The following is a 21369-nucleotide window of genomic DNA, read 5'->3' on the forward strand; positions in this document are numbered from 1 at the left end:
GAAACATAAATCAGCTGATTGGTTGAAAATCCAACAAGACAAACACATTTTGTTACTTTTATTTTGTAGAAAAACAGACACAAGCTCCGCCTCCTTTGCTCACAAACAGGAAACAAAAAGAGTTTCACCTGCTGATGATGACGTTTGGTCACCACGGTAACAACAAATCAGAGCGGAGCAAAGAAAAAAAACAACGTAATTTAACTTTGAAAAACAGGAAGCAGATTCTTTAAATGTAAGCGGACGTGTCGTCACTAGCAGGAGGCGATCACGAGTCAAAAAACTATTAAAAAACATGATTCAGAGTTCAAGAAGTAAAACTAATTTAAACAACATAAAAACTGAAACAGGAAGAGCTCATAAAAAATACAGAATAAAAATGTTTAAAAGAAAATTTAAATTAAACAAGAATTTACAAGAAACTGTCCGACCTTTCACAATAAAAGAACCGATGAAAAATAAAAATATAAAACACGTTCATCTTCATGTGACCTCTCAGAGGCCTCGACCCTCATGTTGGGAACCTCTGGACTACAATATAGGAAAACATGAAAATAATTTAAAATACCTACTTCCTGTTTTAAACTGAGGCTCCACACAGAGAAATCTGGGAAATTAAGTGTGAAGGTTCAAGAGAAACTACACTGTAAAAAAAGAAGTTAAAACTTTTTTCAAATCACGTGTTGTAAACGTGTGCAGAAACATGTATGACGGGGCGGTGACCCTCGGTTGTGATGTCACTTCCCTTTTACACAGAATCAGTAAATTAAAAGCTTCGACTGAACAGACTTTTATTTTTTACAGTTTTTCAAATATTTTATTCACATAAAAACTGATGTCACTTATTTTCATTTTTTATTATATTTCAACAAAAAACAGAAAACCAGCCCAAAACACTGCTGACTGTCAAAATAAAAGCCCCTGCAGGCAAACAGGATGTGACATCATCGGATCACCTGCGGTACCGCCCCCTCTCCTTGTCCCTCTCTCTGTCTCTGTCTCTGTCCCTCGCCCTCTCACGCTCTCTCTCGCGACGCGGCCCTCCACGCTCCCGCTCACGCTGCCGCTCGCGCTCACGCCGGCTGCTGACCACCGCCTGTGTCCGCCGCAGGAAGTCGTCCACACGCATGTCGTAGTCGTGCTGCATGAAGGGAAAAAAACATCAGAGAAGACAGACGTTAGATGTAGAGAGACAGTAAAATACGATAGTAGTAAAAAAAGTAAAGACAGCAGATAAAGTACAGACAGTAGATAAAGTAGAGACAGTAAAGACAGTAGATAAAGTACAGACAGTAGAGACAGTAGATAAAGTACAGACAGTAGATAAAATAGAGACAGTAGATAAAGTAGAAACAGCAGATAAAGTAGAGACAGTATATAAAGTGCAGACAGTAGATAAAGTAAAGACAGTAAAGTAGAGACAGTAGATAAAGTAAAGACAGTAGATAAAGTAAAGACAGTAGATAAAGAAGAGATAGCAGATAAAGTAGAGACAGTAGAAAAAGTAGAGACAGTAGATAAAGTAAAGACAGTAGAAAAAGTAAAGACAGTAAAGTAGAGACAGTAGAAAAAGTAAAGACAGTAGAAAAAGTAAAGACAGTAGATAAAGTAGAGATAGTAGATAAAGTAGAGACAGTAGAAAAAGCAGATAAAGTAAAGACAGTAAAGTAGAGACAGTAGAAAAAGTAAAGACAGTAGAAAAAGTAAAGACAGTAGATAAAGTAGAGATAGTAGATAAAGTAGAGACAGTAGAAAAAGCAGATAAAGTAAAGACAGTAAAGTAGAGACAGTAGATAAAGTAAAGACAGTAGATAAAGTAAAGACAGTAAAGTAGAGACAGTAGATAAAGTAAAGACAGTAGATAAAGTAAAGACAGTAAAGTAGAGACAGTAGAAAAAGTAAAGACAGTAGAAAAAGTAAAGACAGTAGATAAAGTAGAGATAGCAGATAAAGTAGAGACAGTAGAAACAGCAGATAAAGTAGAAACAGCAGATAAAGTAGAGACAGTAAAGTAGAGACAGTAGAAACAGCAGATAAAGTAGAGACAGTAGAAACAGCAGATAAAGTAGAGACAGTAGATAAAGTAAAGACAGTAGATAAAGTAGAGATAGCAGATAAAGTAGAGACAGTAGAAACAGCAGATAAAGTAGAAACAGCAGATAAAGTAGAGACAGTAAAGTAGAGACAGTAGAAACAGCAGATAAAGTAGAGACAGTAGAAACAGCAGATAAAGTAGAGACAGTAGATAAAGTAAAGACAGTAGATAAAGTAGAGACAGTAAAGTAGAAACAGCAGATAAAGTAGAGACAGTAAAGTAGAAACAGCAGATAAAGTAGAGACAGTAAAAACAGCAGATAAAGTACAGACAGTAGATAAAGTAGACAGTAGAAACAGCAGATAAAGTAGAGACAGTAGAAACAGCAGATAAAGTAGAGACAGTAAAGTAGAGACAGTAGATAAAGTAGAGACAGTAGAAACAGCAGATAAAGTAGAGACAGTAGAAACAGCAGATAAAGTAGAGACAGTAAAGTAGAAACAGCAGATAAAGTAGAGACAGTAGAAACAGCAGATAAAGTAGAGACAGTAGAAAAAGCAGATAAAGTAGAGACAGTAGATAAAGTAGAGACAGTAAAGTAGAGACAGTAGATAAAGTAGAGACAGTAAAGTAGAGACAGTAGATAAAGTAGAGACAGTAGATACAGCAGATAAAGTAGAGACAGTAGAAACAGCAGATAAAGTAGAGACAGTAAAGTAGAGACAGTAGATAAAGTAGAGACAGTAGATACAGCAGATAAAGTAGATACAGCAGATAAAGTAGAGACAGTAGATAAAGTAGAGACAGTAGAAACAGCAGATAAAGTAGAGACAGTAGAAACAGCAGATAAAGTAGAGACAGTAGATAAAGTAGAGACAGTAAAAACAGCAGATAAAGTACAGACAGTAGATAAAGTAGACAGTAGAAACAACAGATAAAGTAGAGACAGTAGATAAAGTAAAGACAGTAGATAAAGTAGAGACAGTAGAAACAGCAGAGTAGAAACAGCAGATAAAGTAGAGACAGTAGATAAAGTAGAGACAGTAGATAGAGTAAAGACGGTAGAGACAGCAGTAACGCGTTGGACTCACAGGGCTGGAGGTGAAGGCGCGGTGTTGTGGCGCACGCTGCTTGTCTCTGAAGCGGGGGGGTGGAGCCTCGTGCGGCGGCATGGGGGGATGGTGGTGGTGATGGTAGGCCTGGTGAGGGGGAGGCGGGGGGTGGCTGTGGTGGTAGTAGGGGGGGTGGTGGGGAGGCGGCTGCTCCACACCGGGATATGCCGCCTGATGACACATGCATGACATCATTAGTTAAGTGAACCTGATTGGTTAATATTGGGATCAATAAGAGTCGTACCAGAGTCTGCCAGGGAGCTGGAGGGCCGACGCTGTGGTGATAATCTCTCATGTAGTCGTTGTATGACTAAAACAAGGAAACACACTTTAGCACCTCAACACATCTCAAGCTAACACGCTAACGGCTACAGAAAGGCAAAGGTAACATGCTAACAGGCTAATGAACAGCTTAGGTAGCATGCATACAGGCTTCAGAAAGCTAAGCTAACACATTACGGCTAAAGAAAAGCTAAGCTAACATGCAAACAGGCTTCAGAAAGCTAAGCTGACGAGTAAAAGAAAAGGTCAGGTTCCACCTAATTGGCTAAAGAAAGCTAAGCTAACATTCTAACATGTTTAAGACTCACCCCATTGAGAAAAACATCTCGTCTCACGCTGGAGAATCGTCTGAAAACAAAAATCATTCAGTTTTATAAAGTTTTTAACGCGTTCACTCAATAAAGTTTTTATTTTCTGTTGATTAACTTTTTCTGATTCACCTTGAATAAAGGTGAGTATCGAGATGTTCTGTTCATCTTTTCAAAGTAAAGGTTTTTACGTCTTTAAATAATTGAACAAACTGTTTACAAAAATAAAACATAAATCTGTAGAGAAATAAATCTTTCCCATTTTACTAATGAATGCTGCTGTAGCTCCACCCACTTCCTGTGACCTATTTCATATGAGGGAACAGGTGTGTCTCACCTGTCCACTGGCTGGTTACGAAGATCCTGGATGAACCCTGAAAGTAAAATTAATTCTATTAAATGTTACTTTTCAAACTGTTTCTAAGCAGCCAGCAAAATTATATTTTTGCAAAAATACCTGAAAAAAACCGCCAACTAAATAAAAATAAATGAATTCAGCTCACAAACATACAAAACATAAAACATTTATATACTATATGTATATAATTAATTATTCAACAATGAAATTAACATGTCAGGAAAATAAAAAAATGAAATAAAAAAAAAAACTCAAAAAGATTTCACTTAAAAATAATATCTAAACTTGAATATATACAATATAAAAACACTTAAAAGAACAGAATTCGCTTCATTACAACATTTTTAAAATAAACGTAGGTCGGATTTTTCTGATTAACGACCTGTTCGCTGATTGAAGTCGGGCGGACCGTCGGCTCGCGGTCGCTTCCTGCCGTGGAGGTCGTACTCTTCAGGACGACGCCTACGTGGACAAGTCAACAAGTAAGACACACACATGCACACAATACTCACTCACACACACACACACACACACATCCACATTAAAACACACTAAAAAAATCATGCAGGTCAAATTTCAGACAGAAGAAGAAACTCTGATCATCTGTCAACTCGACCTTGATGTCTGACATCACTTCCCGTTTAAATTTAACATTGGGTATGACCTGCGTTAGCCTGGGGGGTATACTACGAAGCGAGTTCAACAGACCCAGGGTCTCTTTTCTTGATCTGCTTCACTAACCTGACACAGGAGATCGCGCTGAGCGGTCACACGACGCTGGTTATCAACTCGATAAGTCAACCCAGGGTTTCTCTGAGCGCGCTCACATTAAAGGGCCGTTGTTTGGAGCAAATGACCAATCTAAACACGGGCGAGTCTGCCGTCAGCTGAACGGCATATTTAACAAACTCAAAGCAAACTGTGACTTTAGAACGAGATGAAGAAGTTTCACATAATCCAGACTGACATCACTCAGCTGCAGCTGCTGGATGCAGGAAGGACAAACAGCAACAAAACACAGACTGTGTGAATGTGCATATAACTTATGATAATATCACTGCTCCATCATTAGAGCATGATATATTTATAATAACACTCAAGTGTTACATTAGATTAATATGCTGCACGGATGTGTTTTTGTTAGTGGCAGATTTAGACTTATTCTCTCAGCTGTATCAAACAATATGAACAAATATAAAATAAACAGCCTATAAAAGCACAATTTAAAGCTGTACGAATGCTTCCTGCCATATCTTATGAGAACAAAAGATCTTCAGGCTTCAGTGTGTTCATCAGTCTCTGTTGTAGATGTACATCAGTAAAGCACGATGAATATCTGTCACAAATACATTTTAAAAACTCCTACGGTAAAGTGGAAGTGTTTGACCGCTCTCTCTCTCCCTCCTCCCTCTCACGATCTGCTCATAGAGCTCCCAAATCAAAAGACCTGATTGGTCAGTGGGTGGTGTGTAGTTCAAGTTATTCTCTTATCTCGGACATAACCTGCTCCAGAGCAGGTCAGGTGTTCAGCATACGTTACCATGGTGATCTACCCCGGTAAGAAGTGAACCACCTTCCTAGTACTGAAAACTCGGAGTTAACCCTGAAGTTACCTCAATAACCGCAAATCCTGCTTCATAGTGTACCCCCCTGGTCCAATTTCTAACATTTTGCCTTGTAAAGTTTTTATTCTTTAAGTTTTACTCTGTAAAGTTTTTCTCAATTAAGGGTTTTATTTTTATTTTTCTTGGTAGAGTTTATCCCTGTTAAGTTCATCTTTGTAAAGTTTGTGCCTGTAAAGTTCATCTTAATAAAGCTCATCTCTTTAAAGTTCATCTTTGTAAAGCTTCTCTCTGTAAAGTTCATCTTTGTGAAGGTTATCTCTGTAAAGTTCGTATTTGTAAAGCTCATCTCTTTAAAGTTCATCTTTGTAAAGCTTCTCTCTGTAAAGTTCATCTTTGTAAAGCTCATCTCTGTAAAGTTCATCTTTGTAAAGCTCATCTCTGTAAAGTTCATCTTTGTAAAGCTCATCTCTGTAAAGTTCATCTTTGTAAAGCTTCTCTCTGTAAAGTTAATCTTTGTAAAGCTCATCTTTGTAAAGCTCATCTCTTTAAAGTTCATCTTTGTAAAGCTCATCTCTTTAAAGTTCATCTTTGTAAAGCTCATCTCTGTAAAGTTCATCTTTGTAAAGCTCATCTCTGTAAAGTTCATCTTTGTAAAGCTCATCTCTTTAAAGTTCATCTTTGTAAAGCTTCTCTCTGTAAAGTTCATCTTTGTAAAGCTCATCTCTTTAACGTTCATCTTTGTAAAGCTCATCTCTTTAAAGTTCATCTTTGTAAAGCTTATCTCTGTAAAGTTCATCTTTGTAAAGCTCATCTCTTTAAAGTTCATCTTTGTAAAGCTTCTCTCTGTAAAGTTCATCTTTGTGAAGGTTATCTCTGTAAAGTTCGTATTTGTAAAGCTCATCTCTTTAAAGTTCATCTTTGTAAAGCTTCTCTCTGTAAAGTTCATCTTTGTAAAGCTCATCTCTTTAAAGTTCATCTTTGTAAAGCTTCTCTCTGTAAAGTTCATCTTTGTAAAGCTCATCTCTTTAAAGTTCATCTTTGTAAAGCTTATCTCTGTAAAGTTCATCTTTGTAAAGCTTATCTCTGTAAAGTTCATCTTTGTAAAGTTTCACTTTAAAACTTTGTGTAAAGTGCTTTCCCTGTTTCTTTCTGCAAAGTGTCTTCCTTTTTGTCAAGTCTTGCAAAGATTTATCTGTAATAATAATTCTTGTTACATTTTTCTTGTAAATATTTTCTTCTTTTAAGTTTTCCTTGGTTAATTGATTTCCCGTTTTGCTGGGTGTACACCTAGTTACTTTTGTTCCAGTAAGGCTTTTGACAACTTTTGCGTCTCACACACAACAAGAAAAAAAACAAACAAACAAAGAAGAGGAAGCCTCTTAAAGGGACAACATACCGCTTCTGTTGCATATGTGGGAGGGGCTGTTTGATTCAACAACACTTTGCATTATAAAAACAGTTTTTCTCCTCATCAGTCCATGTAATTTTTTATAAACCCTCTTATTTTGAAAGGGTGGAGGGGGGTGGTGGTGATGATGATGATGATGCAGTCCTGTCAATCAACATAAAATCCCACCCCTCTCAGCCCAGCCCCGCCCCCTCCAGACCAGCAACAGTCCTTAAACAGAAACCAGAGAACCTCTCTGGTTTGTCGCTCCGTTGATTATTCTGATTTCTGTTTCCTGCCTCCTCTTCACTCACACACACGATTTAATCAGTTCATTAGAAACACACACACACCGTCAAATACCAACAGTTTAACCACCAGCTCTGAGTCCTGATTCAGTGTGTGTGTGTGTGTGTGTGTGTGTGGGGACGGGGGAGGAGGGAGAAATACAGGTGTCCTTTCATGGGGGGGGGGGGGGGGGTTCTCAGTCCGAGAGGATCTTTTTTTTCTTTTGAAAGAGTCTCTTTTATCTTTATGTATTTACATTATTTTACCTGAAATCAACCAGTGAGGAAACTCCACGCCCTCTGACACACCTCACCTTCTCACTGGATAGAGTCCAGAGGCCCCTCCCCATCCATCACATCTCACCCTCTCATTGGATACAGTCCAGAAGCCCCACCCCCTGCTCGACCAAACTGCCCCCTTCTCAAAAACGGAACAGTCCGCTCTGTGGTCCTCTCTCTCTCTGTGTGTTAGTTCTACCTTGCTCGCCCGTCACCCACCCACCCCTCCTCCGTCAGTCCAGCCAGAGATGCTCCTCCTTTCTGCTCTTATTCTGAAAGGGTCAGCCACAGTCCAGCTAAAAGCCAAACCGTTTGATTTTTTTACTTCCAAAGTACGACCCTCCTGCAAAGAAAAAGCTTCAAAAGGAAAAATTTAGCAACAACAAATTTTAGAAAAGTAAATTTCTTAAACTTCAACTTTCAGCTGAGTTCAATTAGAAAACTTAAAAACTTTGGATTCAGTTCTGCTTAACCATTAATAAACAATAATTTGTGATTATGATTTCCACTTTAAATTGTATCTCAGAGCTAACGAACACGCCCTGCCGAGGATTCCAACTTCCTGTCTGACTCTTTTTTGCTTCAACCTAAGACGCAGAGCGAGGCATCACTCCGGCAGAAAAATCCAAACTGAGACCGACAACAACCAGAGAACCAGCGATGCTAGCCACGGCAAAGCTAGCCGCCGGCTAAAGACAGCTGCCGTCTCCGTTGTCCAGCAGCAGGTGGCGCCGTGGTCGCAGGAGGAGAAGAAGAAGAACAGGAAGCAGGAGTAGGAGCTTGGTGATTGGCTAACCTTCCCGGCTCACGCTGCGGCGGTCGGCCACGAGGCCGTGGCTCCGACGGCGTCCGACGCTTGTGACGGACACGGCGAGCGACCTGGTGGACGTCCACGTTCTCATCGAGGGGGAACAAAGCGCAGAGCTGAGCACCGATGTCGGGCTGGATCTCCTGAAAGAAGGAATAAACAAAAACTGTACAACATTTTAGCACAAATTAAATTTGAACAGAAGCAGAAGAAATAAATCACCTGTCCGTCTCGTCCAATTTTCACTGGCTTGTGTTCATTCCAGGGGTTGGACAGGTGAGCCGTCTTCGTGAAAGGTAGATCCCTCCTGTACAAAAACACAGGATGATTTAAAATGTCTGACTGAACTACAACAAAAAAACTACAGAGACAATAATCCATCAGTCAGGTGGTCGTCACTTCTAGTGAACTTTGATTCATAACAGGAAGAACACGACGACATTAAATCAGTCCTTCAAGTCAAGAATCTAAAATACAAAGAAATCAAACATTTTTAAAATAGGTGGGAAAAGAGGTGGACAGGTGTAAGACTGGCAGGAACGAGCTGCACTTATCTACTGTGAAGGATGTGGAGGTGTTGTCGGTGGGTAAGAAAAGTTTGTTTATTGTGGAGAGTCTTGGTGTTGTTGGAGCCAGAGTGTATGAGGTGGGAGTAGTAGGTGGACCGGGCTGTGTTGAGAGCGTTCTTGTACTGTTGCAGGTAGTCTCAGTCGGCCTGGACGTGAACTGTTAAACCGGTTTACTTGAAGAGTCTTTCCAGCTGACGCTTATGTGATTTCATGTGATGGAGTTCAGGAGTGTACCATGGGGCTGAATGTGTGAAGGAGACGGTTTTGGTTTTAATAGGAGCCAGCTGATCAAGACAGGAGGAGAGGCTGTTGCTGTAGTAGTTACCAAGATCAGCGGGATTACCCGAAAGTGGGGGAGGGGAGGTAGATATTTGAGTAGAGAGAGGCTGAAGGGGCTGAGGGGGTGATGGACTTGAGATTTCTGAATGATACTTTGCACTTGTCTTTTGGGAGGGGGATGGGAATGTCAATGTCCATAGTGATTGCCAAGTGATCGGAGATATGGAGGATGAAGCTGGAGAGTTGTTGTAATGTGAGACCAGTTGAGCAGACCAGATCAGGATGTGGCCACGGCTGTGAGTGGGGGAGTTGATATGAGTTGAACTAATCTTCACCCTAGTCTACCACTATTATTGGCATTGTAACCATCAGTATGTGTCTGTTGTTGTTGTAACAAGAACATATGTTGTTGTTGCTCTCTTTGCCTGTCTCTATCCTGCAGTTTTTCTGCCAATGTGCCGAATGTTGCTAAGTGCTACTCATGGTGATTCATGTTGGGCCTCTCTTTAAATAACAGAACAAAGAGTCGGTCTAGACCTGCTCTGTCTGTAAAGTGTCTCGAGATAACTCTGCTTATGATTTGGCGCTATACAAATAAAATTTGATTGATTGATTGATTGATGATGTAAACAGAGCAGACAGGGAGAGAGAAGCAGGAAGAGCCGCTGTGTGCAGTTACAGCAGGTGGGGGTGTGTCCAGGTACAGCAGGTGAGGGTGTGTGGTGGAGGAGAATGAAGCACAGCTATAACGGCATTACGATATAACTTTCTTTAAACATAGCGACGTGTTGTTCGCCGTAATACCACAATTGGGAAACGGTTGTCATGTGAACAGCGAGGAGCTCTCATTGGTTCAGGGTCAGATGCTTTTGACACCATATTTGGTCCTTTTAGAGAGAGCGTTGTTTCATCAGCAAATTTACTAACTATGAATTGCTACCCCAGTATATACATTCCATTGCTACCTGTGGAGGTTATTAGGTAAATTGTCTCTGCAGCTAGAATGAATAATAAAGGAGTAATCAGGCACCCCTGGCGTATACCCCGTTTAACTGGGAACCTCCTGGAAAAGCTGTGGGACACACTACTGTTCATGTCATTATACAGCATTTTCATTATATCAAACATCGTGGTCCAAAACCTTCAAATAAAAAGGAGTGCTCCAACTTATCAAAGGCTTTAAAGTAACCTCAGAAAAAGGTGGAGAGTTATAATCAGGTTTATCTAAGACTGAAGAGCTCGGTTACGGATAACAATCAGTGATCTTTCCCAAACCTCCCTTCAGTCTATGAGCACAAACATTAAACCAATAGTTCATAGTCACCCTCACCAATGTTCCTGACTTTCACCTGATGTGTTCACACATCGGCTTACCTGCAGAGCCAGTCGATCTTGAAGACTCCGCCCAGCATTTTGGCGTTCATGCCAGCAGGAAGAACCCAGTGGATTGGAGAGCCGCCATGATGAGACTCTGACGCCAAACGAGCAAAACCTACAGACGGAGAGACGCAGGAGGCCGTTGAATTTGAACTTTGAAATTAAATCGATTAAAATCGATTATTAAAATAGTTGGCAACGGATTTCATCATCGATTAGTTGGGTCTTTGTTATGATGCACGGCGTGCGCTGTGAAAATGTCACTGGGGGCAGCCAGCCAATGGCGCGGCTTGTGTAGCTCATGTGATGAATACAGGAGGTTAAAACGTCTCCGGTCTCCTCTGAGACAAACATGAATTATTAGGAGGACTCTCTGTTTGTTGTGCAGTGCTGATGATGTGTCCGCCGCGGTAGATCAGTGTCCGTTTACACGGACAAACGCACGATTACGGTTTCTAACGTTCATTTAGAACCAAACGTAACGGACTGAAACTCCGTCTGTTTCCTCTCCTCTCCGCTTTGTGATGGGCCCACAGCCGGGCCGCTGGTGAAGCAGCGGAGGACAGTATACCGTGGTAGTTAAGCTGTTAATAAGCTAACACCACTGGTAAAGCTAATTTAACGCTAACTCTTGATAAAGCTAACGCCCAGCTTCATTAAACATCACAACATGGAGAGTAAACTGACGCAGAGTATTTCTGTCCGTCACTTTGTGTTTAAATGAACTTGTAATCGTGTGTTTGTCCGTCAGAGAGGACGCTAAGCTATCGCTAATTAGCTGAAGTTCGGTCAGAGAGACACTGGAGTGTAACATAACGTCAAAGGAGTTTTTGAATACTTCATGCCGTTAGTCAGAGACGGACTAAAGTGAATCTTCTATTTATTCACAACAGAAACTTGAGCAGTGTCTGATTGGTTAGTTACATTTCCCTGTTACACTCAGCTCATGGCTTCATCCCCAATGTCCTTTATTGTCGTGGCCTCGTCTGAACTTTCCTTTTTCATGTACAATTTTTAAGTAAATCAAATCGATATTGAGTTGCATAATTGATATATTAATATTGCATTGTACAAGAAAACAAGATATATTTGTGTTTTGAGTATAATGGTAATACTAAAATTGAGCTTTTTTTTAATCCGATTAATAATCGATTAATCGTAGAAATAATCGACAGATTAATCGAGTATCAAAATAGTTGTTAGTTGCAGCCCTAGAAACTAAGAAAAGAGGATGGACAGAAACATGGCGCTCAGTGATGAATCTATAAATATATGATTTCTGTCACCTTGGAATTTCCCGCTCTCCCTCACAGAGAAGACGAGGACGACGCTGCGAGCCGAGCGGAACGCTGCGTTCAGCTTCTTCTCGTTGACTGGCAGCGTGGACCACACGCCCTGAAAACCACAGACAGGAAATAGACATCAACATAAACAAACAGAGCGTTACTCTGTAGTAACCACGGTAAACACATGTAAACATTAGCATACCTTAGCTTTAGCCAGAGACACGTTCTCGTGGTTGTTGCTCTTTATGAGGAAGAAGCGAGCGTCTCGCAGGATGTAGCGCAGCTTACTGGTTGGAGCTGAAACAACACAGGAAGTGACTGAGACAACACAGGAAGTGACTGAGGCATCACAGGAAGTGACTGAGACAACAAAGGAAGTGGCTCAGGCATCACAGGAAGTGACTGAGACAACAAAAGAAGTGGCTCAGGCTCTCAGTCATCCAGACCAGGGTAATTCTCGGTTTAATCCAAAAGGCAACTGGACTTGAAGTTCCTGAAGACGTTTCACCTCTCATCTGAAAGGCTCTGTAGGTCATTAGTATGCTAATAGATGTTAGCATTATTAGCTAGAAATATAAGCCTCTGTAGGTCATTAGTATGCTAATATACAGTGCTGTGCAAAGGTTTTAGGCAGGTGTGAAAAAATGCTGTAAACCAAGAATGCTTTCAGAAATGGAAGTGTTAATAGTTTATTTCCATCAGTGAACAAAATGCAGTGAATGAACAGAAGAGAAATCTGAATCAGATCAATATCTGGTGTGACCACCCTTTGCCTTCTAAACAGCATCAGTTCTTCTCGGTAGACTTGCACACAGTTTCTGAAGGAACTCGGCTGGTAGGTTGTTCCAAACATGTTGGAGAACTAACCACAGATCTTCTGTGGATGTAGGCTTCCTCAGATCCTTCTGTCTCTTCATGTCATCCCAGACAGACTCCATGATGTTGAGATCAGGGCTCTGTGGGGGCCATACCATCACTTCCAGGACTTCTTGTTCTTCTTCACGCTGAAGATAGTTCTTCATGACACTGGCTGCATGTTTGGGGTCATTGTCCTGCTGCAGAATACATGTGGGGCCAATCATACGCCTCCCTGATGGTATTGCATGATGGATAAGTATCTGCCTGTATTTCTCAGCATTGAGGACACCATTAATCCTGACCAAATCTCCGACTCCATTTGCAGAAATGCAGCCCCAAACTTGAAGGAACCTCCAGCATTCTTCACTGTGTTCTGCAGACACTCGTTATCGTAGCGCTCTCCAGCCCTTCGGCGAACAAACTGCCTTCTGCTGCAGCCAAATATTTCACATTCTGACTCATCAGTCCAGAGCACCTGCTGCCATTTCTCTGCAGCCCAGTTCCTATGTGTTCGTGCATCGTTGAGTGGCTTGGCCTTGTTTCCATGTCGGAGGCTTTTTGGCTGCAGCTCTTCCATGAAGACCACTTGTGGCCAGACATCTCCGGACAGTAGATGGGTGTACCTGGGTCCCACTGGTTTCTGCCAGTTCTGAGCTGATGGCTCTGCTGGACATCTTCCCATTTGGAAGGGAAATAAGCTCGATGTGTTTTTCATCTGCTGCACTAAGTTTCCTCGGCCGACCACTGCGTCTACGATCCTCAACGTCGCCCGTTTCTTTGTGCTTCTTCCAAAGAGCTTGAACAGCACATCTTGAAACCCCAGTGAGCTTTGAAATCTTTGTCTGGCAGAGACCTTGCTGATGCAGTATAACTACCTGGTGTCTTGTTGCTGTGCTCACTTCCTCACCTTGGTAGCAGAGTTTGGCTGTTCCTCAGCCAGTTTTAAGCCTCCTACACAGCTGTTTCTGTTTGACTTAATGACTGTGTTTCAACCTACATGTGACACTGATGATCATTAGCACCTGTCTGGAATAATTGATTGATCATACACCTGACTATAATCCTACAACATCCCTGACTGTGTGCAGGTGTACCTGTAAGAACTGATGCTGGTTTGAAAGCAAAGCGTAGTAACACCAAATACTGATTTGATTTAGATTTTTCTTTTGTTCGCTCACTGATCATTTTGTAAATTGATCAAAATAAACAATTATTTATATTTTTGAAAGCATTCTTAGTTTACAGCATTTTTTCACTACTGCCTAAAACACAGCACAGTACAGTATGTTAGCATTATTAGTTAGAACTATTAGCCTCTGTAGGTCATTATTATGCTAATAGATGTGTAATCAGGGTGAGTCGTCAGCCTGAGCTGTGAACCCAGTATCACTGAGAGTCGTTAGTACCCTCTGGTGTTGATGGATCGTTAGGCTCACATGATCCTGAGTGTGAGTGTGAGCTCAGCTGTTTGAGCAGAGTTCAACACTGCATTGTCAGTGGGTGATAGGTGGTGTCTAAGGCCACCACCTCTGTTAAGGGACGGTTTTTCCAGCTTAACAAAGATGGCTTCCTTGACACCTCTTTCAAAGCAGCGGCCTTCTCCGGCTGGATGTGAACCTTGCTGTCTGCAGAGGAGTGTCCTTTGTCCTTTTGATGCAGGTGGACAGCTGAGTCGTGACCTGAGGAGCTGGCTCTCCTGTGCTGGGCCATGCGTTTGTGGAGGGGTTGTTTTGTTTCCGTGATGGACAGGTCCCTACAGTCCTCTTTGCATTGTCCTGCATACACCACATTGCTGTGTTTGTGTCTGGGTGTTTGGTCCTTAGGGTGGACAAGCTTCTGCCTGAGTGTGTTCGATGGTTTGAAGTGTACTGGGATATTGTGTTTGATTAAAATCCTCCTGAGTTTCTCAGATACTGCAGACAGGTAGTGATTCATGCTGTGGCGTTTGTTGTTCTCCTCCTTCCTGTTTGTGTTGTGTTTTTTAGAGGTTTTGCTGAAGGCCCAGTTTGGGTAGCCGCACCTCTAAAGTGCCTCCTTGAGACGTTCCTAGTGTGGTACATTTTGAGCCCTCTGATGTAGGGTTCTACTGACCCCTAGCTTGTGTTCTAGTGGGTGGTGAGAATCATAATGTTGGTATTGGTCTGTGTGGGTGGGGTTCCTGTAAACATCAGTGTTGAGGCTTCTGTCCTCTTCAGCATGCACTGCACAGCCTCAGAGGGCCAGGCTGTTTCCTGTAACGTCCTCTCAGGTGAACATGTTTCTGTCTGCTGAAGGCTTTACGTCTTCACATCACAACCTTTGAACAGCTCTAATTCAACAACATTCACTGTATAATAACACAAAATAAAAATGGCCGCCTTACTCTCCATCCCTTTGCGTACAGCTCTGACAGACGATGAAAGCTTCTCCCGTTTCTTCACTGAACCTTTCAAAATAAAAGCACAGAATTACATCACAGTTACAGAGAAGAGACAGAGCAGTTAAGTCAAATTGGTTTCAGTTTAAGGTGAAAGATTTCTTATGAATGTTTAACATGTTCTAGGTGATTTGGGATGTTACCAGAAGCCTCGGAGGCAGAGCCTGAGTGCACCGACTCGCCGTCGTCAGAGAAACTGACGGAGGAGGCGGAGCGTGAGTCTCCCGCCTCACTGCGGGTGTCGTAGTCATTCCCCTCAACGCCACCGCGACGCTCGTACTCCTCCTCTTCCTCTTCTTCATCCTCCTTTTCTCCTTCCTCCTCCTCCTCTTCCTCCTCCTCTTCCTCCATTCCCTCCTCTTCCTCCTCCTCCTCCTCTTCGTCAGGGTCCTCCTCGTCCTCTTCTTCTACGTGGGAGGCAGCAGGGGAGGAGCTTCCTGATCCCGCCTCTGAGCCGTACTCCCCTGCTGCCGCCTCTTCCTCTGATTGGTTGTCCTCATCATGGGGGATGGGGCTTGCCCGTCGCTCGTCACGCCTGAACTTCTAAAGACAGTAAATGAATATGATTGGCTGTAAGACAGGAAGTGGTTTGTGCAGTAGCTAGTAGTACTTCTGGCAGTAGCATCAGTACCAGTATAAGATGATGTCATCGTAGTAGCAGTAGAACTATTACTAGTAATAGTGTTAGTAGGATATCAATCAATCAATCAATCAATCAGGGTTTCCCACACGTAGACTTTACTTGGGCGGGCCGCGGAATGGTGCGCCACCTTAATGTGCCGTGCTAATCAAAAGTTATGGAAGCTACGCTACATTAGCTTCACTATGGCAGACGGACCGAGCAGCAAGAAGTAACCGAGAAGTGACAAGTGAAGTCGGCAGTGTGGGGGCATTTCAGGTCCACCAAGAAGGAGCAGGGAGTTATTCAAGATGACGGATCCCCCGTCTGCAAAACCTGCCGGAAAAAACACGAACCGATGCAGCATCTGCGGGATCACCACCCAGCACTACACGCCCAACATATTAACGAGCGATAACGTTCCATACTACGATGAAACTTTGAGTTGGTAGGGAATTAAATAAACATGTCACTTACAATCAATGGTATATATAGCGGTGAAAGTTGTGCTTTCAGTACAACGTAAACAAACAGCAGTAAAGCGGCATGTAGTCTATGGAAGACAAAATAGTCCTCTCAGGGGCTTCAGTCAGTGATCGTTTAACGCTGCTTTCTACCGTCAGTGTGGAGTAAACGCTGCCATTGTAGGTTTATATACATGTCATCATGGAGCTTGTAGACTTCCAGCACTCTATCATGGGATTAAATCAAGCAGCAACTCCGGTGTTGAAAAATGAAAACAATGCGGAAGTGCAAAGACTGCAGTTCCTCGAGTGGCCACTTGAGGCTGGCTCCAGAAAACAAGAAATAACATTAGACCAGTTGGAAAATGCCCATTTTTACAGCAGAAATAGACATGTTTACAGCCTGGTACAAAAAACTGTTGTGTTATAAATAGCTAATTTTATTGTTCAAGATAACTGTACGGGGTGAATTTTTTTATAACACACTCGTTTTAATTATATTAAGCCTTAAATCATAGGGGCGGGGTCACTTGATTGACAGGTGGGTCCTGCTGGCTGTCTGCTAGACGTCAACACAGACACACAGTCACTGAGCTTAACTTCACCTGTTTGTGTTGTTGGAGACTTTAGAGGACAAATAATCTCTCTGTGTGTTTATGGAACTTTCTGTCCGTGCAGTCTGAGCTCCAGCTTTTCAGTGAGTTAAATGTTAGTGCCAAAAAAATATCAATACAATAGCACTAATTAGCAGGTATACTGTGCTCCCTTTAGCTGCTTGTTAGCCTGTGCAGTGTTTATTTATTTAATCGTCGGTCAGTAAATAGGAGTCAGTTAGGAGTTGTTGGCGTTTCCCCCGGAGAGATTACAGCGGACCGTAGTGATGAAGAGACCAGTTATTTTACGTTCCCCGTTACGTGTCGATTAAAAGAGGCATGATGACAGTCGATGACAAAAACACTTTAGTTTATTACCCACATTAGTAAAGTTTCCCCCAGGGGGATCAATAAAGTTAATCTTATATATTAGTAATTAGTTTAAATTTATTAATCAATCGTGAAACCGTGATTATTCCTCTCATTGTAATCGTACCATCAAAATCTCTAATCGTCGCAACTCTAACTCATTTCAGCTGATTTCTCCTTTTACAGGTTTTGTCCTGTATTTGTTAGAGAATGTGAAATAATAGAAATATTGATAAAATACTATATTTTAACTGTTCTTGTTACAAAACAACAACATATGTTCTTGTTCCAACAACTGATTAGTACATGTCGAAGCAGTACCTGGCTCAGACCCTCCAGGCCTCTCTGGGACTCTCTCCGTCGGGCGTCCTCTCCTCCGCGGCTCCTGGTCGCCTCTCGGGCCCCTCGTCGCCCTTTGCGCTCCTCGTAGTATTCGTGACGGTAGCCGGTCGCTGCGTGGCGTCCACGAGGACTGTGCAACGCCTTCTTTGAGGATGAGGAGGACAGAGGTGGACCAGGGGCTCTCTTATTGGTGGAGGAGGACCTGGAGGGGGCATGGCTTGACGAGGAGCGGAGTCTCTTCAGATCTTGGCTGTCTGAGCGCTCACTCTTCCTCTTTGTTCCTGAGAGACAGAGTGCAGGGAATAGAGGACACAGTGACAGAATGTTATCATCAGGCATTCAGCTGGTCCACACACAAATAACATTTCAGTAGTGTTATTACTGTCGTGTCAGCTGTTAGAAACGTGAACTAGTCGTTGGTGGCCCGTGAGCTTCCTCTCCTTACTGCTATGTGTCCTTTTGGACAGTCACACAGCCACCTCGGCTTCCCGGTGCTGTGCCGCGGCTCTACGGGGGCTGCAGGACGGGGAACTGATGCTAGCAGCCCACAACGGCTAATGGGGTCTTTCTAGCTACAGCAGCTTATTATTGAGTTTCCATGTTGTGGAGACGCATTTCCAATTCACTTATCCTCGCCATCACTGCATAAAAACTACAGTATTAACGTGTACCACAGTCAATACTCGAGGCAGAGGAGAAGCTAAACATCGAGACACCTAGCAGGAGGCAGCAGAGGCTGTCGCTAACAGCTGAGCTACAGTACTGTCACTAGCAGAACTGAGGAGCTTGTAAATGACTGTCGGATGAGCGAGAAGGAGAGAGCTATGAGTGCTTCATCAGAACAACAGCAAGTGTCATTGTGTAGTGGATTAAAGAGCTGCACTAATGAAAAGTATTTTGTTGCAGTGATGAAATAAGTACTAAACATAAGAGTAATATCAGAGTGTATTAACACTCCATCTCAAGCAAAAGCCCTGCAACAAAAACGTAAACAAGAGTTAAAAGGACGGGAATCTAAATATTCTTAAGGGAACCTAGTCATTGTGAAGGCTGGCCTATTTCAGGGTAATGTTTAACATCAGTGGATTATCATTAAAGCATTACTGCGTACACCACTTGTTGCAGTTTTTAAATGTGGAGCTGATTTTAACTACTTTATATTTTTCTTTAAATTCGGTTGAGTAATAGTATTTAAATGAATACACAAGCAAAGTACATTACCCCAAAATTACACAGCTGCTATGACTTCAGTACTAAAGTCAATGTATTTGTTTATTATTAACAAACAACATTAACATTATATCTAACAACGTTTTTATGGCCGGTAAAACAGTTTTGCTTACCCGCCAATGGCAGGTAGACCAAACACTTAAATGTGGATCCTGGTCAGTACAGAAGTGTCGATAGTACCTTTCTTGTCGCTGACGTCGCGCTCGGTCTCAGGGTTGTACAGCTCGTCGTCCTGATCAGGAGCTTCAGTCAGAATGTCTTCTAGAACATTCAGCTCTCCATCTGAAACAGACAGGAACATTTAAACCATCAGGAACCTTTAGACCATCAGGAGCCATGAGACCATCAGGAACCATGAGACCATCAGGAACCTTTAGACCATCAGGAACCATGAGACCATTAGGAACCTTTAGACCATCAGGAACCTTTAGACCATCAGGAACCATGAGACCATCAGGAACCTTTAGACCATCAGGAACCATGAGACCATCAGGAACCTTTAGACCATCAGGAGCCATTAGACCATCAGGAGCCATTAGACCATAAGGAACCTTTAGACCATCAGGAGCCATTAGACCATCAGGAACCTTTAGACCATCAGGAACCATTAGACCATCAGGAACCATTAGAACTTTAAGAACCTTTGGACCATCAGGAACCTTTAGACCATCAGGAGCCATTAGACCTTTAAGAACCTTTGGACCATCAGGAACCTTTAGACCAGGGGTCTTCAACCCTGCTCCTGGAGAGCTACCTTCCTGCATGTTTTAGGTTTCTCGGTACTCTAACACACCTGATTTGAAAGATAAGATAAGATTGTTCAAAGGGTCAGTATTGGGGCCTTTACATGAGCCTTGAGCGCCTCTTTCTGGACTTACAAAATAGTCTTTTCAATTTGTTCATGCTCTGCCTGCATGCAGCGTTAATTACCAATTAAGTCTCAGCCAATCAGGGAAGGGCACCTGTGGCTGCTGCCCAGTTTCCAGCTTCATGCTCAATAGAAACCGTCTGTGGCTGATAGTTCACCACACTATGGTTGCCTCCTTGGCAGGATATGTTATTCAATAATTCCCTCCTGGGTGACTTTATTTGGAGACTTTGTGGTCTGAGAGGTCCCGTGCATCCATGAGAGTTTACCAACTGATTCTGTCTGAAGTTTAATATTTTAATATTGCTATATTTTCTTCTGTATTTTGATTCATGACTTTGGTGTATTAATGCAACCTTTGTGTAATCCTCAGTTATTACATGTAATGTACATGTGGAACAATTCAGCTACAGTTTAATGGCATTACTGCAGTAATTTCTTTTCATAACTGAGTAAGATCTGTGTGCTTATGTACCTGCTGTTGATAAATCAGGTGGATTTGTATTTTCTGTAAATTATAGTGACAAAGCAATTTTGTGTTTGTTAAATATTGGGGAAATTGCATAATGATATGATCATTAATATCTGTTACTCTGCCTTTCATTATGTTGCAAAAACCACATGTCAGTTCACATTCCTGTAGAGAGTGGCTTGCATTATATGTGTGTGGTAATTAATATATGACCATTTGAGGACATCCTCGTCTCCTCCAGTTCTTACCGGACTATCTGTGGCGATTGTAAATTCATTATCAAGATTACACCTGGGCATTCTTCATAAATAGGAGGTCTTAAGCTTGGGCTCACGTAACCGATCATCAGTACCTGCTGACGTCACTGAGACTTCTTGTTTTCAGTCACCACAAACTGAATAAAGTTCATGTTCAACGTAAGTTAAATTTAAGGATCCACGTGTCACCGCACACCTTCACCTCTGAACAAGTGTTTAACACAGTGACCAGCCTGAGGCCTCTGCACAGTACAGTATAATCATTAACATGTATTTAAAGACACTGTGGGTCAGCGTCAGTGATCATGAGTATGTGGAGGTCTGATGTGGGTCACAGTCTAGGGTCCCTGTGCTTCCGTCAGTGTAACAGTCTCACATTTAGGAATCAGCACAGAGCTCAGACTGATCCTGTTTATAGTGGTGAAGTGTTTGTTAACTACATGCCGAATTGACCAGGAAACAGTTTTCATCAGTTAAACACTGGTGTTTTTTAACAGACTGAGGCGACAGACACGGCGGGTTGAGTCCGGTGTCACGTTATCATTTGTTAGCTTCAGCGGCTAATGAACGCCACAATGAGAGCAAGAGAGAAGCCGCCAAGTTAGCCGCTGCCGCTCGTCCACTAACCTGTTTACTGCCCTGTTAACTAGTTAACATTATTTTCCGGCAAAAGATGCCCCTTTTCAACAGCTGAACAAACATGCTTCTCAAAAGAACAAAGATAGCACACATGCTAATGCTAACAGGTAGATGCTGCTAACAAAGCAGCCGGCTCGCGCCTCACCTTTGTCCTCGCGCCGGTCAGCCGCCATCCCAGCCGCTGACTCCCACTCAGGTGACGCTAAAGATAAAATTTATATTCTGTTCAATTCCAACACGAAATAATCAGAAAAACAAAGTGAAAGCAGCTGAAGGAGAGAAAATGGTGGACAGTCTGTTGTTGTAGCGC

General features: G+C 42.3%; 1 protein-coding gene across 2 annotated transcripts; it reads right to left on the reverse strand.

Annotated features, from left to right (window-relative positions):
• Positions 1–43: 43 nt before the first annotated feature.
• On the reverse strand, positions 44–21369 carry ythdc1 (YTH N6-methyladenosine RNA binding protein C1). 2 transcript variants are annotated; one of them, XM_069673155.1, is made up of 16 exons: positions 21205–21369; positions 19004–19105; positions 17573–17874; positions 15350–15746; positions 15153–15215; positions 12135–12229; positions 11933–12041; positions 10644–10761; positions 8644–8728; positions 8410–8564; positions 4478–4557; positions 4075–4111; positions 3738–3777; positions 3392–3457; positions 3127–3318; positions 44–1141 (listed from the first exon to the last, which is right to left on the reverse strand). In XM_069673155.1, the coding sequence occupies exons 1-16, from the start codon at positions 21230–21232 to the stop codon at positions 953–955; spliced, it is 2058 nt and encodes a 685-aa protein (XP_069529256.1). In that variant the 5' UTR covers positions 21233–21369; the 3' UTR covers positions 44–952. The 2 variants fall into 2 exon arrangements, with proteins under 2 accessions (XP_069529256.1, XP_069529255.1); XM_069673154.1 differs by having other exon boundaries at positions 15350–15749.

The sequence above is a fragment of the Semicossyphus pulcher genome, unplaced genomic scaffold (genome assembly GCF_022749685.1).
Source record: "Semicossyphus pulcher isolate SPU_LCO1_2020_fin unplaced genomic scaffold, fSemPul1.0.p SCAF_22, whole genome shotgun sequence".
Classification (NCBI taxonomy): Eukaryota; Metazoa; Chordata; class Actinopteri; order Labriformes; family Labridae; genus Semicossyphus; species Semicossyphus pulcher.